The sequence below is a fragment of the Melozone crissalis genome, unplaced genomic scaffold (assembly GCF_028551555.1).
Source record: "Melozone crissalis strain CALT ecotype California unplaced genomic scaffold, PUWL_Pcris_2 ptg000014l_1, whole genome shotgun sequence".
In the NCBI taxonomy this organism is placed as follows: domain Eukaryota; kingdom Metazoa; phylum Chordata; class Aves; order Passeriformes; family Passerellidae; genus Melozone; species Melozone crissalis.
The window spans coordinates 14,454,157-14,475,261 of NW_026535792.1; the positions used below are offsets into that span (position 1 = coordinate 14,454,157).

The following is a 21,105-nucleotide window of genomic DNA, read 5'->3' on the forward strand; positions in this document are numbered from 1 at the left end:
AGTGAACCTACAGGGAGCCTCTTGATTCCTTTGGTAGACCACAGAGCAAGTCTCATGTCCAAGTAATAAATTAAGCTCTGCAGAAGAGGGGTTGCTTCAGACTCTGGGCGTGGTGTCAACTCCTCCTGGGTCAGGGAGAAGGGCCAACAGTCTCTGCTGGTCTCAGAAACCAGAAGTGCTAAATACTTTGATTTAAAAACACTAATAATGAAACATATAAACCTTTTGAAGCAAAAGTTCCAGGTCTCGCTTACTGACACAACACACTTTCTTCTAAATGCCTGAAACAGTTACCAATGCTTTTTGGAATTAACCCACTTACTTAAGAACAATAAATAAAAATTCCAATTTTATAACTTCTAATGATAAGTTGCCTATGCCTTCACATATATGGATATACTTAAATTATGTGGCACATCACTGATTTCATTAATACATAGATTTTGTTAAACAGCTGGTATCAAATGCATTTTGGATGTACAAGCTGAAGAGCAGATTGTCACCCTTAATACTAAGAGAAAATTATAAACTCCAGTCTATAAAATGCTAATGAAATAATCAACTTGACATGGAAAATACTCAGCATTCCAGTGACAAGGCAGGAGTTCTCTATAAAATGCCATATTTACTTTGAAAAAGTTGTAACACCTGAAATCTGCTAAAAACAATCTCAAGAGTCTTCTTTTTTCTGTAGTGTTATTTTCCTGCAAATAACATCTTAGCCAGTACAGATCACAGGGAGCTGAGGTCCCTCAGTAGCAGCAGAGCTCGGATGTCACCAGGCTGAGGTGGCCATGCCACTCCCCGGTGCTGTGGCAGAGCCGCAGTGCCAGCAGGGCAGAGCGCTCAGCCCGCTCCCCGAGCCCTCTCAGGCAGAATAACCACAATATTTCATGTCAACAACGTGACTCTGCAAGACTCTTGTAAAACAAGGAATTCCGACTGGGAAGTGTGTGCAGAGAGACCTTCCCTGTCCTGCTGAAGCCACATGAACTCAGACCTGTGTCTGTCTGCCACTTGCACATCCCGTGTTTGGTTTATTAACATATTGTGGCACCTGCCACAGCTCTGCACAGCACATAACCACATGCTGGATTATTTTGTAGTTAGTACTATTACATCTTATTTACAATTAAACAGCTGCTTTAATTTCTGAGCTAGGATAAGGGTTTACTCCAGGGCATTTGTAATGACCAAGTTCATTCTAGACAAAGGCAAATGATGCTTTTAGATGTGAAACACTACCCAAATACTGCTGTGCCAAACAAGCTAAAAAGTCTCTGGAGAAAGAACAATGATAATTGTTATCTTGCTATTCTCCATCGTGTGAATTAAGCTTTCTCACATTTGGTGCTTTGTCTTGATGAGTTTAAGTTCCAACAGCATGACAACAGGCACAAGTCCAATCTGAGCAGTAAAAGATTTTGTTACTGTGCTTTGATTTTTTACTTTTTACAAGGCTGATCCTGATGCTATTTCATTCATTATTATGAGTTTTACACTTTGATGGAAGCAGTTGGATCCTAAGTGAGTTTATACAGGAAACAGAAGATCCTTGTATGACTGAAAAAGATGTATAACAATATATACATTGTAAAAATGTGTAACATCTAGCAAATACTCTGGGGTTGTAGGGAGCCTAGAAGGAGAGATCAGCCCTTTCCAGCTGTAAGGGTAACAGTGTTTCTGCTTCCTTTGTTTTCCAGCAAATAGAGGGTGTTTTCAAGTTTTTTGGGACATACTGTGAGAGGTTTTTCATACCTGTGTGACTGGTTCGGGATGGCCTCAGCTTTGCACAGGGGAAAGAGGAGGAATCTCGTGCTGAGCTCAGCAGCCTTCTCAGCCCCCACCTGCAGGGGGGCTCCCAATGGAACCTGCCCTGGTTAAGGACTCACCCTTTAAGTTAGGGGAGATTCTAACTCACTCAGGTCCTTACTACTGAAAGACTTTTCCTCCCCTGTGTCTGACACCTGACTGCTCCTGCATTAACCCTTTGGACAGAAGAAAGTTTTAGGAGTAGCCCTTGACAAAGATGAATGAAAGCTCTGCTACTGGATTCAAGGCTGTATGAAACTATCTCAGTTTCAGATTTTGGAAGAAGGACAAATCTTATTTTACACTAATTAAATAGATTAGCACATTGGACCACATCTAAAACCTCCAGCTGTCATATCTGAATGACTCCAGTAAGCATTACAAGCTCACCTTCTGGCTTTTGGTTTTGAACATCCACGACCATTCCATCTAAAATTACAGTGGGTGCTAAAAAGCCACACAAATCTACTATAAATCTAAAGGAAAATTTTCCTGATGTCCCTGAGACTGGAAACATCAACTTCCACATATACTGCCTCTGGGAACTGCACAATTAACTCCATTGACCTCTCAAAGTTCTCTTTTTAAAACACACTGAGGCTTTGAATGAGCAGTCTGGAGCCCCACTGGACCTCTAAATGGCTGGGCAACAGCTTTAAAATATGCATTTGCCCAATGGAGTTATTAAGGTATATTGTGGTAATACATACTTGCTACTCAGGCATGCACTTCTAAAAAGTTTCTAATGAAAATATCTTTAATAAGTAATTTTGTTGTTAGGGTACAGGAGCCACTTCTCAAGCACTCAGCTACATCAGCTTTGTTTGCAAAGTATCAGCCTTAAGAGTTTATTCATGTGTCTTGTTCAAAATAAGCTGTGGTTTAGATTCTAGAGTATGCAACAAATCTGTTATTACATAGGTCTGTTATTTTGGAACCCAGCTGGACAGGGTCTCAAAGATCTGCTGAAGGTGACCCCAAGTGAACTGGGGAATTCATCCAGACAATCTCCAGAGATCCCTTTGTTCTTTGACTTACAACTGCAGCTCCTGTTTTCTCTCAGATTTCCCCTAATAAGCAGGAAAAGCTTACCTTTGCATCCAAAAACCACCACCTTGCCCTGAGATCTTGCCTAAATCCCTCATGTATATTGTACTTCAGCATAAATACACATAACAATTACATTTTCATACCACAGGATCTCAGCAATTTGTGATCATTCCATGCAACACACCACAGAATACCAAACAACAAAACAGTTCTACTTCCATTTTTAGTTTAAGTGCCTCCAATTAGGCAATAAAATTAATTCTAAAGTTTCTGAAACCACACCAGACTGGCTGATGGAACTTCACCCACAGTTCATCCAGACAGTAAGTCAGAACCATCCCTGCTGGGTACCATGTATGTTCTAACTCATATGGGTTTTATCACCAATGCTTTTCTGTACCAAAACCAGCCAGCACTGCTTTCCCAGCTGTTTGGACTTCATCTTAAACATCATAATAATTCATATTTTTCTTTAAATAACAGACAAAAATAGAACAACCTCTAGGTCCATTTTTTAAAGACTTCTTGATTTTCATGTATACAATGTTTTTAAAAAGTAACTCCGTTAAGGGACACAATTTAGTAAGTGAACAAAAACCCCTCTCCAAAATACAATCTCTGAGGCTTCACTATTTCAGTGCAGTACTCATGTTTTTCAAGGCTTTAGTTTGACTATTATAAGACAATTAACTACATGGTAGAAGGTGGTGTAAAAGAAGCCTGAAGAAAAAATTGTTCCTGGAAAAAGGAAAGAAACACAGTTTTTGTTCTGACAAGAAATTCTCTCCCTTCCTTTGCTGTGGTACACAGAGCAGGATCTACACGACATGCATGGACACATACCCTAAATACCTGGCATGCCTTCCCCACCCTCCCAGCAGGAAGGCAGCTCTCCAGCTCATGAGCTCATGCACAGCCCCACAACTCTAATTCCTAATGCACTCTGGATAAGGAGCAGAGCACAGCTCAGGATGCTGAATTTCCCTTTGCAGCTGCACACCTGCACATCCAGGCTAGAGGGGCTCACAAAGACACATCTCCATCCTGTTCCTGAAACCTTCTACCCAGCAGTTCCTACCTGAGATTATTTTCATGGATTCTTATTAATTGTATTCAATTTATATCCTACTTGATTCTGGGAAAGTTGAAGACCAAAAACCTTTGCATTCTAAGGATAAATATTCTTTATGCCACAGAAATCTTGATCAATGAAGTTAAAAGAGTATTAACTTTTTTTTAATTACTTCCTATGTCCCAAAATATCTTGCTGACCCTTCTGTGCCTGCTTATTTGCACCAGCCATGGGCTGGGATGTCTAACATTTGGGAAGGTCACCGCACTGCAGAACAGTTTCCTGCGTTATGGACTGATTAAAGACACAGACTGTGTTACATGAATTGTGGCCAAAGGCCAGTAAGGTACACTAATGCAATTACTGCCTTTACTGAGGTCTCACTATGTGGGATATAAGTGCAGGGGCCTCCTGGGAGGCAGACTTCCACAGAAAAGATTACCATGAATAATCCTAGAAAAAGGTCTTTCAGGAAACAACATATTATTTATTTGTTCTCCTGCCAACTGTCTCAAAACCTGACAAGAGGCAATAGTCTCAGAAACAACGGGCCTGATTGCAATTCACAGAAAAAGAAACACAGAAGAATGAGTTCACAGCCAAACAGGAACATTAATAAAGTATCCCTTTGATAATAGCAGGACATGCCTATAATACCCATGTTTTCACAACCACTTGAATCTTATCTCAAGAGATCCAATATCCCAGGCAGTAGAAAAATCCTTTTGAAACTTGGATTTGCTCTTAACAACACAGCCTTTTCTTCTTTGAAAACCTAACACCTGCTCTCCAATGTGTATTTGTAATTCAGGCCCCTGTCCTGGTGGTTCTGCTGTAACAGAGAGCAGAGGGATTGCCTCTGGCATGTACAAGAATATCAATCTTGCTAATATGATTAGAAGCAGCTGTGAAGACAAATGTATACAGATTTGAAGCTGTCTGTGGTGTAGGTGCATGTACCAGTTGCCAACATACACAAATCCTCAGGCCATCATCTTTTCCCTGCACTTGATGCCCGTGCTAACTGTATATAGAACATGTGCTGCTTTCACTTGGCCTTCCAAATTCAATATCCAGCACTGTCACCAATGGCCAATATAAACAGGTAGTCTGATCAGCAAAATTTCCACTTTCATGTGAATGCAATAAATATTTCAATAAGCAATAACTATTTATTGAAATGTCAGACCAAATTATGGCAAATTGCAATAATTTAGTGAATTATTCAATAATTTAAATGCTGCAATAAACACCTTAATATGTATTGCAGTATAGTTTCATAAATCATAAACTGACCAACATCTAGAATATATTATATGTGCTATACAAACATGCAGCACCTCCTTCATATACAAACACTACACAAGCTTGCATACACATAATTCCTCAATTAAATGGTGGGGAGGGATTTACCAGTGCATAAATAAGACTAACTGCTTAGGTTTAGACACATGGTTTTTAAGTCTGTTTGTGCACATTTCAGTAAACTGAAAAACATATTTCAGTTCTAACTACTGGTAACTGTTTGTCCCTTTGTAAACACTCCTGTCATGAAAATGAATCACAAATGAAAAGATTTATTAGAGGCAGACTTCATCACAAATAATATCAACATGTAAGAATAAAAGTAAAAATTAATTTGTGTGAACAGTTTTGCCTGCATGCATTAGGCAGCATCCACAGAACTTGACAAGTCAAATAGCCTGATTTTGAATTTCAAAATATTTTTTAATACTTGTTTCATGATTTGAATTTTGCAGGTCTTCACTGTCAACCCATCACTCCTATTATTTCATTTGGAATGCAACATATGTTATCCCCAAGTACTGAAGTAATTTTCATGGCAGTAGCAGCAACAATACAGAATTACTGCTACTGTTGGATAAGGCCAGAGCTGACTTCACAGAACAGTGTGTATCAAAAACAGGGCCAAAAGCAATCCTGTATTAAAAGACCATTGCTATCCCCAAAATTTCCTGCAGAACAATGCTAAATGGGAGCTGGAGATCGAGATCTTGGCCCGGGCTGTGCAGTGAGGGCAGGCATAGCTTCACGTACAGCACCGGGATCCCATTTCCTCTGTCTCAGCCTGCAGGCCTGGTGCCAAGCATGTTTACTGATGAATTCCCCATGCTCTGCAGCAGGCTGCACATGAACAAGATTTTCAACCTAAACACAACCCACTAAAACTTCATACAGCTGAGGTTTGCTCTCCTCATAGAATGCTCTAAGAAATGTTATGTTTTGCTGTAATTGTAAACCAGGTAATGGTGAAATGCACTTGGGCTGGGCTGCACAAACACGCAGGAAGCTGAGCCTGCCCAATTTACCTGTGGGAATGAGCAACACATTGCACATTAGCTCCAGGATTGCCTTTGGATTTGAAACAGGGAGGACTAAGGGATTGTCCATATAAAAGAAGGATAAATCACAGAACAGGGAGGGAAGAAATTCAATATACCAAGAAAAAAATAATCCTTATTGCTCTGCAGTATCAGATCTAACCTGGATCTAACCTGGATGGTGCTAGAAAATCAACATTCACCCAAAAAAAAGCTTATAAACAGTCACTAGAGAAATCCAGGTTTTTTTAAAGTCTCAGACTCAGTTAATCTTTTCATAAACGATGAAAATAACTAGACTTTCCTTCCAATTATTTTTAAGCTAAACATATATGGTATAAGTGACAGTCATGCATAAACATCTGAAGATACTGTAACTATCCAATAAAGGATTAAGAATGTTCACTAAAGCTGATATGGGTTTTGGATTAAGATCAAAATAAAACCCTCAAAACGAAGCCCAGAACCTAACTAATTAAAAGAAAAAGCGAACACTTGACAGCAAGATTCTTAAATAATTGAAAACCCTCTCAAGGAGAATTAAGACCTTTTAAACTCAGAATACCAAGTTCTAAATACATAATGAAACTAAAGCTAGACAAATTAGGCTAATCAGCATGTCTTTTTTTACTCTTTTCCCTACTATGTTCTGTATGTTCATTGAGATAACATCACTGGGTTTTATTCTCTGTGTTTGGCTGCTGAGATTCAGGTTTGATTAATGGACAAACACTGGAGTCATGTTCTCTCTCAGGCTCTTGGAACTCCATGGCAACAGCTGCTCCTGGGGTGAGAAACAGCAGCCCTGTGGCAGCAGCTCAGGGAGCAGATCATCTTCTCAAACAGGCTTGGGCTAAGGGGAGGCAGGGTTTAAAAAGGATCCTCCTCCTCTGACCTGCTTGAACTGCCAGTCAGTCCCAGCTGGAGCTGGCCCAGTAGAGCCAGGCACCCACCTGAATCAAACTCCATCATCTACACCACAACTGAATTTGTCAGTCTGAGTGCAGACAGATGTAACCATGCTGTATAAAACCCAGGAATGGGAAACTGGCTGGTATTTCTACTTTCCCCTGACAGTTTCTGTTCAGCATCAGGCTTTTCTTCTATTCAAATGACTTGGCCACATGCAAGAATCTCTTTGATATATTGTATTTCATACATTGTATTTTCAACATATTTTCCAATCCAGTTACAAATATAGTGGAGTCATTCAACTGATATTTTTCCTATTATATCAAAATTTTTAATTTCGTGAAAACTGAAATATTTCCTCACAATATGTTTGTTTTGCTGAAAATGAAGTCAGGGATGTCAAAATAATTTTCACTTTCTTGTTTCACTTCAATCCTGAAACACCTTATAATGCTGAAAATTAAAATACTTTTACATCCTAATAATATAACAATTATATATATATATATATATATACACACGTCTAAGACTTCACAATACTGATCCCAAATAATTGGATACTTAAAAATGTTTTGTATTCCTGGAACCTTTTCCCATCTTCAGTTTTTGTTCATTTTGGAATGAACATAAGTAGTCAAAATGTTAACACTGCAACAACACAATGCAACCCTCTCCCTAAGATACACAGAGCAGACAAACAATAAGTTACATTACAACTCACGCCAATTTTTACATAAACAATGACCTGTTGTTTGTTTCAGGATGCTTCAGCTCTTGTCAGTAATGTTAAAGCACCTGATTTGCATTACAGAAAACCCATGAGATATAGAGGGCATTTGAAACTGAATTTTACACAGAAAGATTCCCTAACTTTCTCACTGCTGCATAGGAAACCTGTGCAAGCCTGAAATGCAGTTCTGCATCCCACCCTGCCTTCCCTGGGGATCCCAGTCCCAGTGCCTTATGCCACATTCCCACCAGTCCCACTCCCAGCTCAGGGCCAGCAGCACTGTCTGCCTTTCACCAGATCTGCATTTGGTGCATTATTTATCATTTTACTACTTCAGCTGATCAAAGTAAGGACTAGATGTTGACTTTTCAGATATTTTGGCAGCATAGTTGGAGGAACTTGAAATTATTAAGCAGATGTTCTGTGCCATAACTGGGGGCTTGTCTTGCTCTAATGAGATGCAGTATTTGTTACAATGAAGGAAATTGCTTGTGGATTTGCTATAATGCATTTTACATACATGGGGTTACATTTATACTGGAGCAATGAAAAGAAAATACAGTAAAAGTCTACATTACTTTTCAGATCTGATGATGTCACCAGACTCATATTATTACATCTGAAAAAAGATCAAGCTCTACTTTTTGAGGTCTGTTTCTGTTTTTATACTTGATATTCACCTCAGTGGTGAAATGGGTCCAAACAGTTAGCTCTTTGTGATCTCTCTCCAGAGGAATCACTGTACTATTGCAGCAGAACCAACCAGAGTAGGCTGCACCTCTGTTTTTAAGCCTCTGACCAAAATTATGCAGAAGCAGATCTCCTCCCTTTGTAGATATAAGAGCAAATTTAATGCACAGTTTCTCTGGCTCTTTCAAATTCAATTTTAAATTTGTGGTGTTTGGATTTAAATTCAGAGTTACATAGTGCAATACGGAAAGTAAATTAACAAATTCACAAGTTGACTAGGTGGACAAATGCCAGAGATTTGTATCAATCTGGGTGTAAGAGTGAGGACTGATCCAAAAAAACATTAATGAGAATTGTCTGTCCTTTGTAAAAGACCTCAAACTGTGGCTTAGATATTTATTATGCACCACGCTTATAAAACTTCCAAGATGTCTAATGGAAACAGAGCACAATAGAAGCCAGTTCTGCTTTTCATTTTATATACTACCATTGGGAATCTCTTTCTTCTGATGTTCATCCATATTATAAGTTTTTTCTTCACAGTGGGTAAGAGTTTCCTTGCCTTGAAAATAGCAATTCATCATAGCAAGAAGGAATATTGAGCGTATATAAATGCCAGTCCAACTACTTATACTGTCTAAACTGGCAAAATCATTTCATTCCCTTCATAACACTCAGCACTACCAAGTAACTCCATCAAAACACTACCAGAACACTCCAGAGACACAGAAATGCCAATATTTAATTAATAAGGTACAACAGGCACCCACATGCATACTAATATGCAGCCTCATTTTTCTAGCAAACAGTAACATCAGTGAGAGCTCTGAACTCTGCTCCCTTGAAAGCCTGTGAGATGAAGTTGGAAATTGTCAATCTGAGGGCTCTTAAAGGAATGCCACATTAAAAATACACTGTAATCCTTAATCCTTTTGAACCCTCTGTAGAAGGTTATCTTTACAAGATCTCATCCCTTTCCCCTCTTAAAATCCTGCACAGTGACTTCAAACTAAGCCTGGCTCAGTGAGTCTCAGCCCTGAGCTGCAGCCACAGGCACTAAGCTTGGCTTTCCTACACACAAACCTTCAAATCTTCTCCTCACAGACAGTGGATTTATCAGAACAGGAGAGGCTTAAGCAAACAACTTTTCCTTGTGTTTGTCCCAGGCCAGAGCAGGGACAGCAGCAGCAGCACATTTGAGGAACCTGCAGGCAGGGCTGAGCCTGCAGCAGTGAGTGCTGGGACAGCCCCTCCACAGCAGCCTGGAAATGGCTGCCCCTGTGATCAGAGCCACACCTGGGGCAGCCTGGATCTCTCCCTTTGGGCAAAAGCTGCTCATGATTTAAGTGCCCTACGCCATTGTCAATGTCAAATACCACCAAGCCACCAAGGAGGCAAACACAGCAGCAGCAGCCTGGCCAGATCTGAAACCCAACAAATTCTAGACACCAGTGAGCTCCCTAAAATTTTCAACCAGCCACAATTTCTGACTTGTGACCTCGCACCACACTGCTGTTGGTAACTATGACCAAAGGCTTTGGCCACACTTCAGACTGACCCAAAACTTAGTTTCAAAACTGAGAAGTATTTAGAATGCTAAACAGGTAAAATCCACAAATTTTAGTGGAACCAGAACTATGTATCTACCCTACTATATATCTACCCTATTATATATCTACCTTTTTAGTATATGTAGCTGCTAACTTCTGAAACCCATATTATGCCATGGAAATTATATTAAGAAAACAGAATTTTACACCTAAACCTTCTGGAAAGTGCAAGTTCTACTACTGACAGTATGCATAATGAATTCTTGAGTACACAAATGGAAACCGTGAACACAAATGTTTAGATTCACATTTGACTCTCTCTGAAGTTATTGCTTTTTTTCATATTAGCTGAGACTGGAACGGGCTCAAAATGAACAAACTGTAAGTGAAAAGTATCTTAATATGTAATTCTTTCAATATAATGTAACATACTCAGAAGAAATCAGTCCTCCAAAGGAGATGGGAAAGTCTCTGTTTACTAAGACCCCTTTTATAGTTCATGTCTCCATTTCTCCATTACTTCAGTGCTTGGAGCTTTTTAGAACTAGAAATTCTACACACTAGAAATACATGTACTATTTTCCCTTTTTAGGACAATTGTCAGTACTTTAAAAGTTCAGTAGAATAAATGTTTCATTCCAAGTCACCATTTTAATTACTCAGGAACACAGTCTGTAAAACAAAAGACAAACACATTTTGAGGAGGGGTAAAGAAGGAAAGTACTTTGGTCTCTGAGATGATCCTAAATCCCTTCTTTGTGTACCTGTAACTTGTTGACAGAATGAAAGAAGAGTCTGAATCCAATGTTTGTGTCACTTTTTTCTGAGTCCCTGCTCACACACCCGCCCAAGAGAACCATGCCCAACTCAGCTCCCTGAACCTTTGAGCAGAGTGGAGGCTGCAGGTCACTCTTTGAAATCATCATTTTTCAAAGAAACTGAAAATTTCTAGCGAGTTCCTGAGCCTCCATGGAATTATGTGCATACCAATTCTCTGAAAACAAAGAAATCTGGATATTATCAGCATGCAACAAAGTTTTTCAGGATCAGACTTCAGTTCTGTTCATTTTTTTAGTTACATGTGGAATTTTCTTCTAAATTACCTCATTCAAAAGCCATTGGAGTGAATGGGAAAAACTCATGTTGACCTGAACAATTCTTATACCATTAGGACCTATAAAAAGTTATATTTATATTGCTTTTCTTTAACTTCAGCAGCAACCTGACTGGGAGCTCTGCAGCCTGCTACACACACAGCACCACATTAGGACAATTGCTCTTGGCTGGAATAGATAAATGTGAAAGCTTTTCTGAAATCAAACACATGGAAAATGATATGAAACTACTGAAAACCTTTTGAAATGCATAATTGAATCAACAAAAACCATTTCCACACATTAACTGAAAAAAAGATAGCGTATTCACTTGATTTTTAAAACAGCAAATTGTAAAAGAAATGTGCTGAATTGTACAAGGAATGTGTTGAATAAATATTTCATGCATTTAACAACAAAAATGGAACATGTCTTGATAATCCTTTGCTTAACTGTTGCCCTGTTTATTCAATACTCCCCAAAGTTAATGCAAAACATGTTAAAATGATTACACAGTCCTGACCTTGCAGCTCCATTTTATTCTCCAGACTATTTCATAAATTTGGGAGATAGGGCAGTATCACTGGGGTTCATGCAAGCAGAGCACACCTGCAGAACACTGTGACCCCCAAGCTTCCTCCCATTCTTGTCATCATGCTATAAGGAATGGTTGTGCAGATCTGCCTGACAAGGACTCCTAGGACTACAGACATGGAACTCATACAAAATCATTTCCTTGTGAAGCTGTAAAATACATCTGCTCAGAGCATCTGATCCTGCACGGCTCTGCTACAAAAGGAATCTGTAACCAAACAGAACAGATTTAGGAGAATTCAGACTAAGAATCATTTTTTATATCCCCAGAGGTGCAGGAGTAAGGACAGGATACCTTCTTTTCATTGGTGTTTTACTATACGGAATTCAAGGGAAGTTAAAATGTTGATTAAACAGCAAAGAAATTTTTTGAGTGAAATTTTGTCTCTGAAGCTTAATGGAGGACTTTTCCCATGGACAACAGGAGTCAGTAGACAATACCAGCAAACAAGACTAAAGCACCCCAAAGCTCAGCACTCATTATGCAGCAACAGTTACTGGGACACAGCAACCATCCACTGCAGAGTGGGAGAAATAACACAGTCAGCGTCTTCATTTGTCCCCATTCTCTTCCTTATCTTGTGAAATGGAGATTCCAAAAGAGTTTTTTAATCCTTCCAGTGGGTAAGACTGTAGGTTGCCACATAACCTTTGGGAGACCTGACAGAAAAGAGATAATGCTGATTATCTTTATTTCTTATTCATACTTGGCAGAGGTTTTGCTGCTGAGAAAGCTGTGCTTGGTCCAAAGCAGAGGGCTCAGAAAAGATGGAGACAAACCCCCTGAAATTGCCAGGGCAGGTTAAATTCTCAGTGTACATTAATTTAAAGCAACCTTGCTCAATGGTGATTTTCACTCCTGGATAATCACATCCATAACCACATCCTCAATCTCCAATAGGCCTCTGTTTCCAGGGTATTCTCTTGCCCACCTTTACACAACTCAGACTCTCCCCAAATCAAAGGGATCCAAATCCTCAGCTGTGCACTTGCAGCAAGCTTTAGGCTGCTCTGCACAGCCACTGGACACAAGGAAGCTATGTAAGAAGCACAGACAGATAAGGACTGGTACAGGCTGATTACATGAGCTCATTTATTGTTGACTCATGTAGCCCCACTTATTGCAGACTTTGCCCGACAGCCAAGTCAGACATTGACAAAGTTGTGCTGAAGCTACATAGTGCTTAATGCCAATAGCTCGTGTTTTGTGGATCAAAGCATTCCACTGATTCCATTTTATGGGGTGGAGGTCTTTGGTTTTAATTAATTTCCGAATATTGGATGTCTGCATCTTGTTTCAAGGGACACTAATAGATAAAACAGACAAATTTTATCAAGGTATCTGCACCACTCACTTTTACACATGCTTTGCAAATAACAAATCTTCCTTCTGCATTCTGTTCTAGCCTAGGAATCTTCAGTACCACACAATCTGGATACAATTTTGTTGCTACATCTGAGCCCGAAAGCCACATCTGTCCTTAACTTTCTGCTCCAACCAAAAGAACTAAAAAGTGTGCTTTGAAATGAGAGCTTCATTCTTCCTGGGACATTTCCCCAACTCACAATTAATGCAACTGGACAGGTCAGATACTCTAAAATACACCAGTAAATATTGGTCACCTGGACACAGGGCAGTGCCTCTCTTACAGCAAACCCAGGCTACATTTATCTAAGGCCTGTATGACCTGTCTGCTTTCTCTCACTTTCCTGTCTTACAAATACATTCTGTTTAGACAGTTTATCTTCCATTGCACTTCAAAGTGTTTTGAATATACAGCTGAATGACAACATTTGATGGATGTAATTTCCCATTTTCCTAAAGGCACTAACAACCATTTCCCATTCTTGAGGCTCATCCAGGTGTCCATCTATAAACACTCATTTCTTGCTCTCACCACTCTTTAACCCACTTTCCCCTCCAAATAGCAAGTAGAAAAGTGAGGAAATCAAAGTCTGCACAATGAATTAAAACATTACATGTGCTGCATGTGATCTACTACAGGGAAATGGCTCATTTCAGTCACCAGAGTATGGCGGGCCCTGCTTAATAAAGTAAACTTAAAAAATACATATGCATTATTAATTATTGTAACAAATCCCAGAATCAAAGGTAAAAGCCAGGCTCTACTATCACTAAGCTTCTTACAAATGCAAGTCAAAATATGTATATTGATAAAATGATACAGAAAGAATAACTATAAAAGGTAAGTTGCCATGTGGAAGCACTAGGTTTCCATATACATAAATATCTCAGCAATTTTTTTTATTAAAGGTTTCGATAGAAGTAGTTACATATTTCAGTAATACACAGGATATTTACAATTTCCAGGTCAAGCTCAATACAACAGATGTTCAGGAAGCAGATTTATAGATTAAGTCAAAGAAATGCCTCAGATACTTTACCACAACCACACTTATAAAAATGCAAACTTCCATGTGCTTTCTCTTGTGATCCATTCACAAACCAGCAATAAATGAAGGGGAAAACAGGGACATAGCATAAGTGAACTTCTTGTTCTGCATTTGAATGAATTCTAGCCTCATAAGTGAGCAATATTTCAAAAACATTTCAGTTAAAAGTGAAATAGGATGTTCAGTAATGTGTGGAAAATTGATATTTCACTGCCTCACAAAGGATTTCCACTGAGTCTGAAGGAAATCAGAGATCATATTCCATCAGAATTCAAGAGGGATTTTATGCCTATAGTGCCTAAGCTCTTGTCAGTAATTACAGGTATGTGCTTCAGAATGTCTTGTATCTATCATTATGGAAGCAGGCACTATTTAAGTTGTAACTAATCATTAGAAATAAACACTATCTACTTATAACATTTCAAGTCTCCCAAAACTGTCTGATGCCTCATAGATGAATCTATCTGCCTACAACATTTCATATAAAACAGGAGAAGCAAAATCAAATTGTTTTAGGAAATAAAGTGCATGCAATTAAAGGACATGCACTGTAAAGAACAACTAGCCACAGACTAGAATAGAAGCAATCAGAAATTTCTAACAGGTGGAGGCAAAAGAGAAGCAGAGAAGTATGGTCTGCTGCAATGAGAAATGAAGACTTCAAGCAGCTGCCTCATTGAATATAATAACTTGCAGCTGCATGAACCTCAGCACAGCTGGATTATTTCTAGAGATACTGTGTGTAGATTCCCAGTATATATGCATATATACATATATAGTTGCAAGATATATGTATATCTGTATGCTCACTAACTAGAAGTAAGTTACTTGAGAAAGTATAAATAAAACAGTAAGATGACTTCTTGTCCTCTGGGTGAAAACATTAGGCTGTCCAAGAATTGCACACAAAGCTGGAAGAATGCACCTCAGCACAGCCTCTCCTGAGCCCCAAGGAGCTGGCAGTCACAAATCAGGGAAGGCCAAGCATTCACAAACTGGGACTCAGATATCTTTGGGTCTCAAGGACTGCACTGCCAAGGATCACAGGCACTCAGGAAACACACACCAGGACCCACCTTCCTGACCATACACAACAATCAATTCTCTGAGTACTCTAAACTGAAGTTCCACTTCCAGTTAGCATAAACAGATGACACAAATGTTAGATTTCTCCATATATATCAACCCACACAGTGTTTCTAGAATGGTTTGGTACCAAGATGCAATGAATGCCAGCAACGGACACTGAATGAATCCTTGCTCTAATAATGTGCATATAAACAATATCTATCTATAATTTGTTTATAAACATATCTTACAATTCTAAGAGGAGAAAAAAAACCCCACACTAAACCACCAAATACAAGCATAATACATTCAGGCTTGGCCTTGGAACAGCTTTCTGCTGTTCCACCGCTGAATGGAAAATACTCCACAAACATCTTATTGACAAGACTTTAGAAATTAATAAATACACTCCTCTCAAGCCCTTATACCCTTATGGTCTGCACAAAGCCCAGGCAACTGAGCCACAACCTCCCAAGCCTGAAACATCAGCACAGCAGCTCTGTGCCTAGAGCTGACTGTCCAGGATCCATCCACCAGCAGCTTCTGCATTGCCCTGGTAACTGCACTCCCCAAACCTCCTCCCTGACTCCTGGCTACTCCAAGTGCTTGATGTGCTATGTGCACCTCGCAGCACCTGACCAAGATTTTTAAGAGATCTTAGGTTTTTCTTCCATTTTATAATTACTTAAATCATATTAATCAGACCTCATTCAGTGTCTTCAGTGTCATCAATTGCCAGCAGACTCGAGAAGTTTCTTAGCAACTTTAACATCTTGAGTTGGGCCACTACATTTTGATCTGTTAGAAGCTATTTTGTCATTCAAAACAAGTGACAACTGTTGTTAAAAATCCAGCAAGCAAAAACCACAAATCAATAAATGCAGCAGCTTTGCATCACTCTTCAGTCTCCATCTTAATACGCAAACTGATTGATACTAAATCTTAAATACCTCTTGTCTGACACAAAGTATTGAAGTTGCAGAATTTACTAGACACTGGTGGAAGCAATAAATTTCATTTTCTTCAGAGCTTATATTTATCCCAGCTGTAGCAGGCAGACATCTCTAGCTAGAAGTCAGGTTACTAGAAGGTACTTCAGGACAAAAGTGAACTGATAAATGATTTAACAGCATGTACAGATTTACCTGTACAGTGAGTACTCCTCTGAACACAGCACAGGCTTCAGGGATGGAGTATTGACCTGAGTGCCATTTTTGAGAAAAGAGTCCCATTGAAGTTCAGCATGAAAAACCACACTGACAAAATATCCTTCCATTCATTCAGTGCTTGGATTCTGATACATTTCAAGTAAAGAGAAGCCAGCTAAAACTGCCTCCTGGCCTGTCACAAGGCTGGGTGCTGATTCCTGGCCCTGTAAGCCTCTTTTGCCCCAGGTGACTTTCAGTCACTCTTTGTGGTGCCCATCAGTAGTCAGGTCTGGCAACAACAACACTGGAGGACACTGGGGACACATTTTTCCCCCCACAGAAAATGCAGCAGTGACATCAGTGCCATTTGACACACCCTGCATTCAGCTACAGGAACTTTCATTCCAGCTGAAACTTAGCCTGACTCTGACTCTGCTTCCAGGAGCAACGCGGTGTTTCAGGCTCTGTAAAAATCCCTGTCTCTCTCAGCACCAAGCACAACAGGGAGGGCACAGCAGCAAGCCAGGCCTGGCACTCAGGAGGAATGGAAACAAGGCTGCCAGGCCTCGCAAAGCTCTTGCTGCCTGCCAGAGCCCTCTGTGCCCGGAGCAGGTGAAGGCGCAGCTCCCGGAGCACCCAGCGGGAACAGGGAAGGGACGGGGCCGCTGAGGGGACGGACGGGGCTGCTCCGGGGAAGGGACGGGGCTGCTCCGGGGAAGGGACGGGGCCGCTCCGTTCCCGCTCCGCGCAGCCCTCCGGCCTCCAGGCCTGGCTGCCAGCAGCAGCTCTTAAGCTGATCCCGAGATCTGAACGTGGCTCTGCTCCTAGAAACTCGGCTGGCTTCATGCAGCACTTGGAGCCAAAGACATCTTGACTCTACCGAGTGGAACTGAATCAAGTGTACAGACAGCGCCGGGATGATCCCCGAGCCACGTCCCCACTCCTGCTATTGCCCCACTCCTGCTATTGCCTCCAGAGCCAACATGCAGCCAGCCCCAACACAAGCCACAGCTGCACATGTAAAATCACACACACTGGGAACAGCCAGCATTTCTGGGCAGTAAATGGCCTGCAGTCACCTGAAAGGGGAGCTCTGAAACTAGAGCTGATTTGTTTACAACAAAAAGCAAACCAAAATATCATTTGGAGGCTATGCTTGGTCAAGCATGCATTTTAGAAAACTTTCCATTAAAAATCCACTGTAAAATAACAAAACAAACAAAAAATTAACATAATTATTTCCATTTAAATTTAACATTTGCATTACTTTGAGGGAAGAGCCTCAATATCTGTTAGGAGTAAATCATGTCTGACTTTCAGCGGACCAAGCTCCGATTTGCAAAAACTCTACTTTTCTCTAAGAAAACGAAATTGCTCAAATGCAGTATTTGTCTCCTTGTAATTTCCTTCACTTAGGAAGAAAAAAGGCAAGACCCCAAAGAACACATTTTTAGCTCTTTCAAGTTTTACACACTTGGGAGGCAGCCCTGACTGGTCACCATTCTGCAGAGCAAGCAGGCCAGTAAAGCCCAAAATCCCTGCAGAGAGCAGAGCTCACAGTGCCTGTGCCTGCACAGGGGTAACTCTACCAGCTGGAACAGAAACCCAGGCTGGCTGGGACTGCTGCTTAAAAGGCTGTTTATTACACATACCTGGCTGACATTTTCAAACAGAAGTCAAAGCAAGAGGGTCTGGAGCTGACTGGGATTTTTTGCAGTTGTTGATTTGGAAATACTGCATTTGATGATGAATTCTGGATTTACGAGACTATCCAGGTATCCTCCTGAAGACAAAATATCAGGCACAGGTTCTCCTAAGAGGACTTTATTCCATATTTAACCTTACAGAGAATTTCTGACAAAAAAAGTCTACAGCTGTCCCCCTCCTTTCAACAAATGCAGCCTTTTTTCAGTAAGAGTGACTCCTGTGGCTATATCCCCACAGTTACCCGTTTCAATCCTCCAACAGGTTCTCTCTTTTCAATAGATTGTTTTATCCAGCCATCAAAAGGTTATGAACTTTTCATCACAATTGAAAATCAAAGTTAACTGAACTTAATATTTCAAATTAAAAGAGATCAATTATCAGTATGATTAAAACATTAATTATTTTTTTAAACTTCCTTACAGGTGTTATGGTTACATCACTGTGATGTTTTCCCTCTGCCACAACTGGATCCTTCTTCTCAAATCCTGCCCTTAAAGTCATCATATTGATTCTCACACACAAACTAGGTTTTTTCATTAAATACTCTACATTCATAGGGTTTATAGTCCTTCAAATATGACTTTTTTAATAAAGACAAAAGTTTCTGTTGGAGCAGCAGCAGATAAAATGGGTTAGAAATGCACCTGCACCAATCTGAACAAGGGAGAAATAAAAATATGTGTATTTTTTAAAAACAACAATAATCACAGTTAACACACCAGCAAGACAGTGCTGTGAATTACAGTTTAATTGCCCTTCTTGATCCAGTATAAACATTAGGAGCAAGCTGTGCTATGCAGGAGAGGGAAAAAGAAATTATCATGGCATGTTCTAGATCCCCTGATTCATCCTTCTTGGCAAAAGATGGAATGAGTCAAAGCTGCTGTGCAGGAAGCAAGGAGAGGGAGATGGGCTGAGCTGCCTCAGCACTGGCTGGGTCTTCTCAGCTGGGGTTTGAAGAGGGCTGCATCAAAGCTAACACAGCATAACTCTTCAGGGCCACCTTTAGAAGCAGTGCTGCCTGCACAATGTGCCTTCACCGCGGGCTTGCTGGGGCACCTGGCTCCCTGCTCTGCCTGAATGCATGGTACAGAGAGCCACAGTTGTACAGCTCTGAAACTTCCTTTTCACAAAGCCAAATGTGGCTTTAACTAGAAACAGCATACACTGAATGTTCACAATTGGAGATAAAGAGGTGCAGCTCTGCCACTCCTCACTTTGCCCACAGTAGATAAGAGCAGCACTGAGACATTAGAAACAATCATTATCAGATCTACCTGGGTGTCAGATATAAACCTACCTTCATCTGCACTGACTCATGTCCAGCTGTAAAAATAGGCAACATCAGCTGTGGATCAAAGCTGCCTGATGGCTCTCACTAAGTAAAAATCACATCTGCCTTTCCAAAACACAATCTGTACAATAATGCAAAACCAAGTTGTCTTCCCTTACCTTCTGCAAAAGGTTCCCATTCATAAAATCGACCCATAAATGGCTTGTTATTGTATGATGCACACTGTACCTCTCTAATATTCCTGCTGCTTTCAGGACACATCTGTTTAGATTAAAAAAAAAAAAAGGTAGCATTATAATCAACAGCAAAGTTATTTTTGCCTTCCTATTAATGAACTTTAGAAGGTTAGTGAAGGCATTGCAAAATTCTAATCCAGATGAATAATATAAACATCAGGAGACCTCTTAAAAACAGGTAACAAGCTGTGCTGTTAAGTAACAGTATCAAAAGTGCCTGTTGAAGAAAATTCCTTTGTGAAGTTAATGGAGCAACAGTTCTATTTAAAAAAACAAATTAAAGCTTCTATTGAGCTGTCATTTTCCTCAGCAACAGCACAACACTTCAAGATAAATTCAATATTAGATTAGAATTACTTCCTTTTCACAACAGCTTCACATATTTCATTATTAATGTTTTGGGCTCAGATTCAACAGAGTTGAAACACTCAATGTGCATGCTTCCATAACTTATTAAAAGTTCACCAAAGCAGCTTATTCTCATCCTATGCTTCCATACCATATTTCCACTTTTCCTTTTGTATTTCTACAGGCTGCTTATTACAGTCACTGCATGACTTTGCATTTCAAGGCATGCCTTCAGATCCTGAGCTCCTGCAACTCAGGATTTGGTACAGGAGTTTTGCAAACAAAGAACTGCTTTTATACAAGCACATGTGCACACAAAGGTATTGAGGCAGGGCAGGTGTTACAGGTGGAAGTGGCATCCTCCCTTAGGTCACCTGCAATGCACACCTTTGGCAGAGCAGCATTGCTTGCATGTGAAGTTGATTTCAAAAGCAAATACAAGTTAAATACTTAATGACTTTGTTCTGCCTGAATCCTCACTGCAGTTACAGCAGAAGTTTACTCTGTGTGTGGGCACATACAAAGGGGAGAAAGGCTTCTACCAAATGCAGGGAGTGTTAATTAGAACAATTTCTATGCCTGGACAAAACAGGCAAGCTTTGGGCACAGATGCAATTTTTTGCATAGCCTTTAGATAATAAAAATTACTACTAAAAATACTATTCAAAACCAGTAGAATTCACATTAAGTACTCAACTAGAACAGCAGAATATTTTTTCTAGATGATAGATATCAATGGAAAGCTGGAGATAACATTATATGAAAACAGCATGGCTAAATAACTGTGTTTTCAAAGGGAACACAAGAGAATCACTAAGAACAACTCTTGTTGCAACTGCAGTGAGTTCTCTTATGCCTGTATAGTAGGAAAGACTGGTTGTCTGCTGGGGAAGCCAGGCACATCAGAGGTCCCAGAGGAGTTCTTGCTTTGTATCCACCATCTCCCTCAGAAGATGCTTGTAACTGGATCAAAGAGATGTCACAGTCAAGAGTTTGCAAGTGGGCTATAAACTGTACCAAAGACATGCCCAGGGGAAGGT

At 40.1% G+C, this 21,105-nt stretch overlaps 1 protein-coding gene across 1 annotated transcript in view; it reads right to left on the reverse strand.

The window, feature by feature from the left end:
* THSD4 (thrombospondin type 1 domain containing 4) overlaps positions 1–21,105 on the reverse strand; it is a 213,842-nt gene that overhangs the window by 147,619 nt on the left and 45,118 nt on the right. Inside the window, exon 5 of the mRNA XM_054272475.1 lies at positions 19,640–19,742. Within this exon, the coding sequence (XP_054128450.1) occupies positions 19,640–19,742 (103 nt within the window). The remainder of the gene's footprint in view (positions 1–19,639; positions 19,743–21,105) is intronic.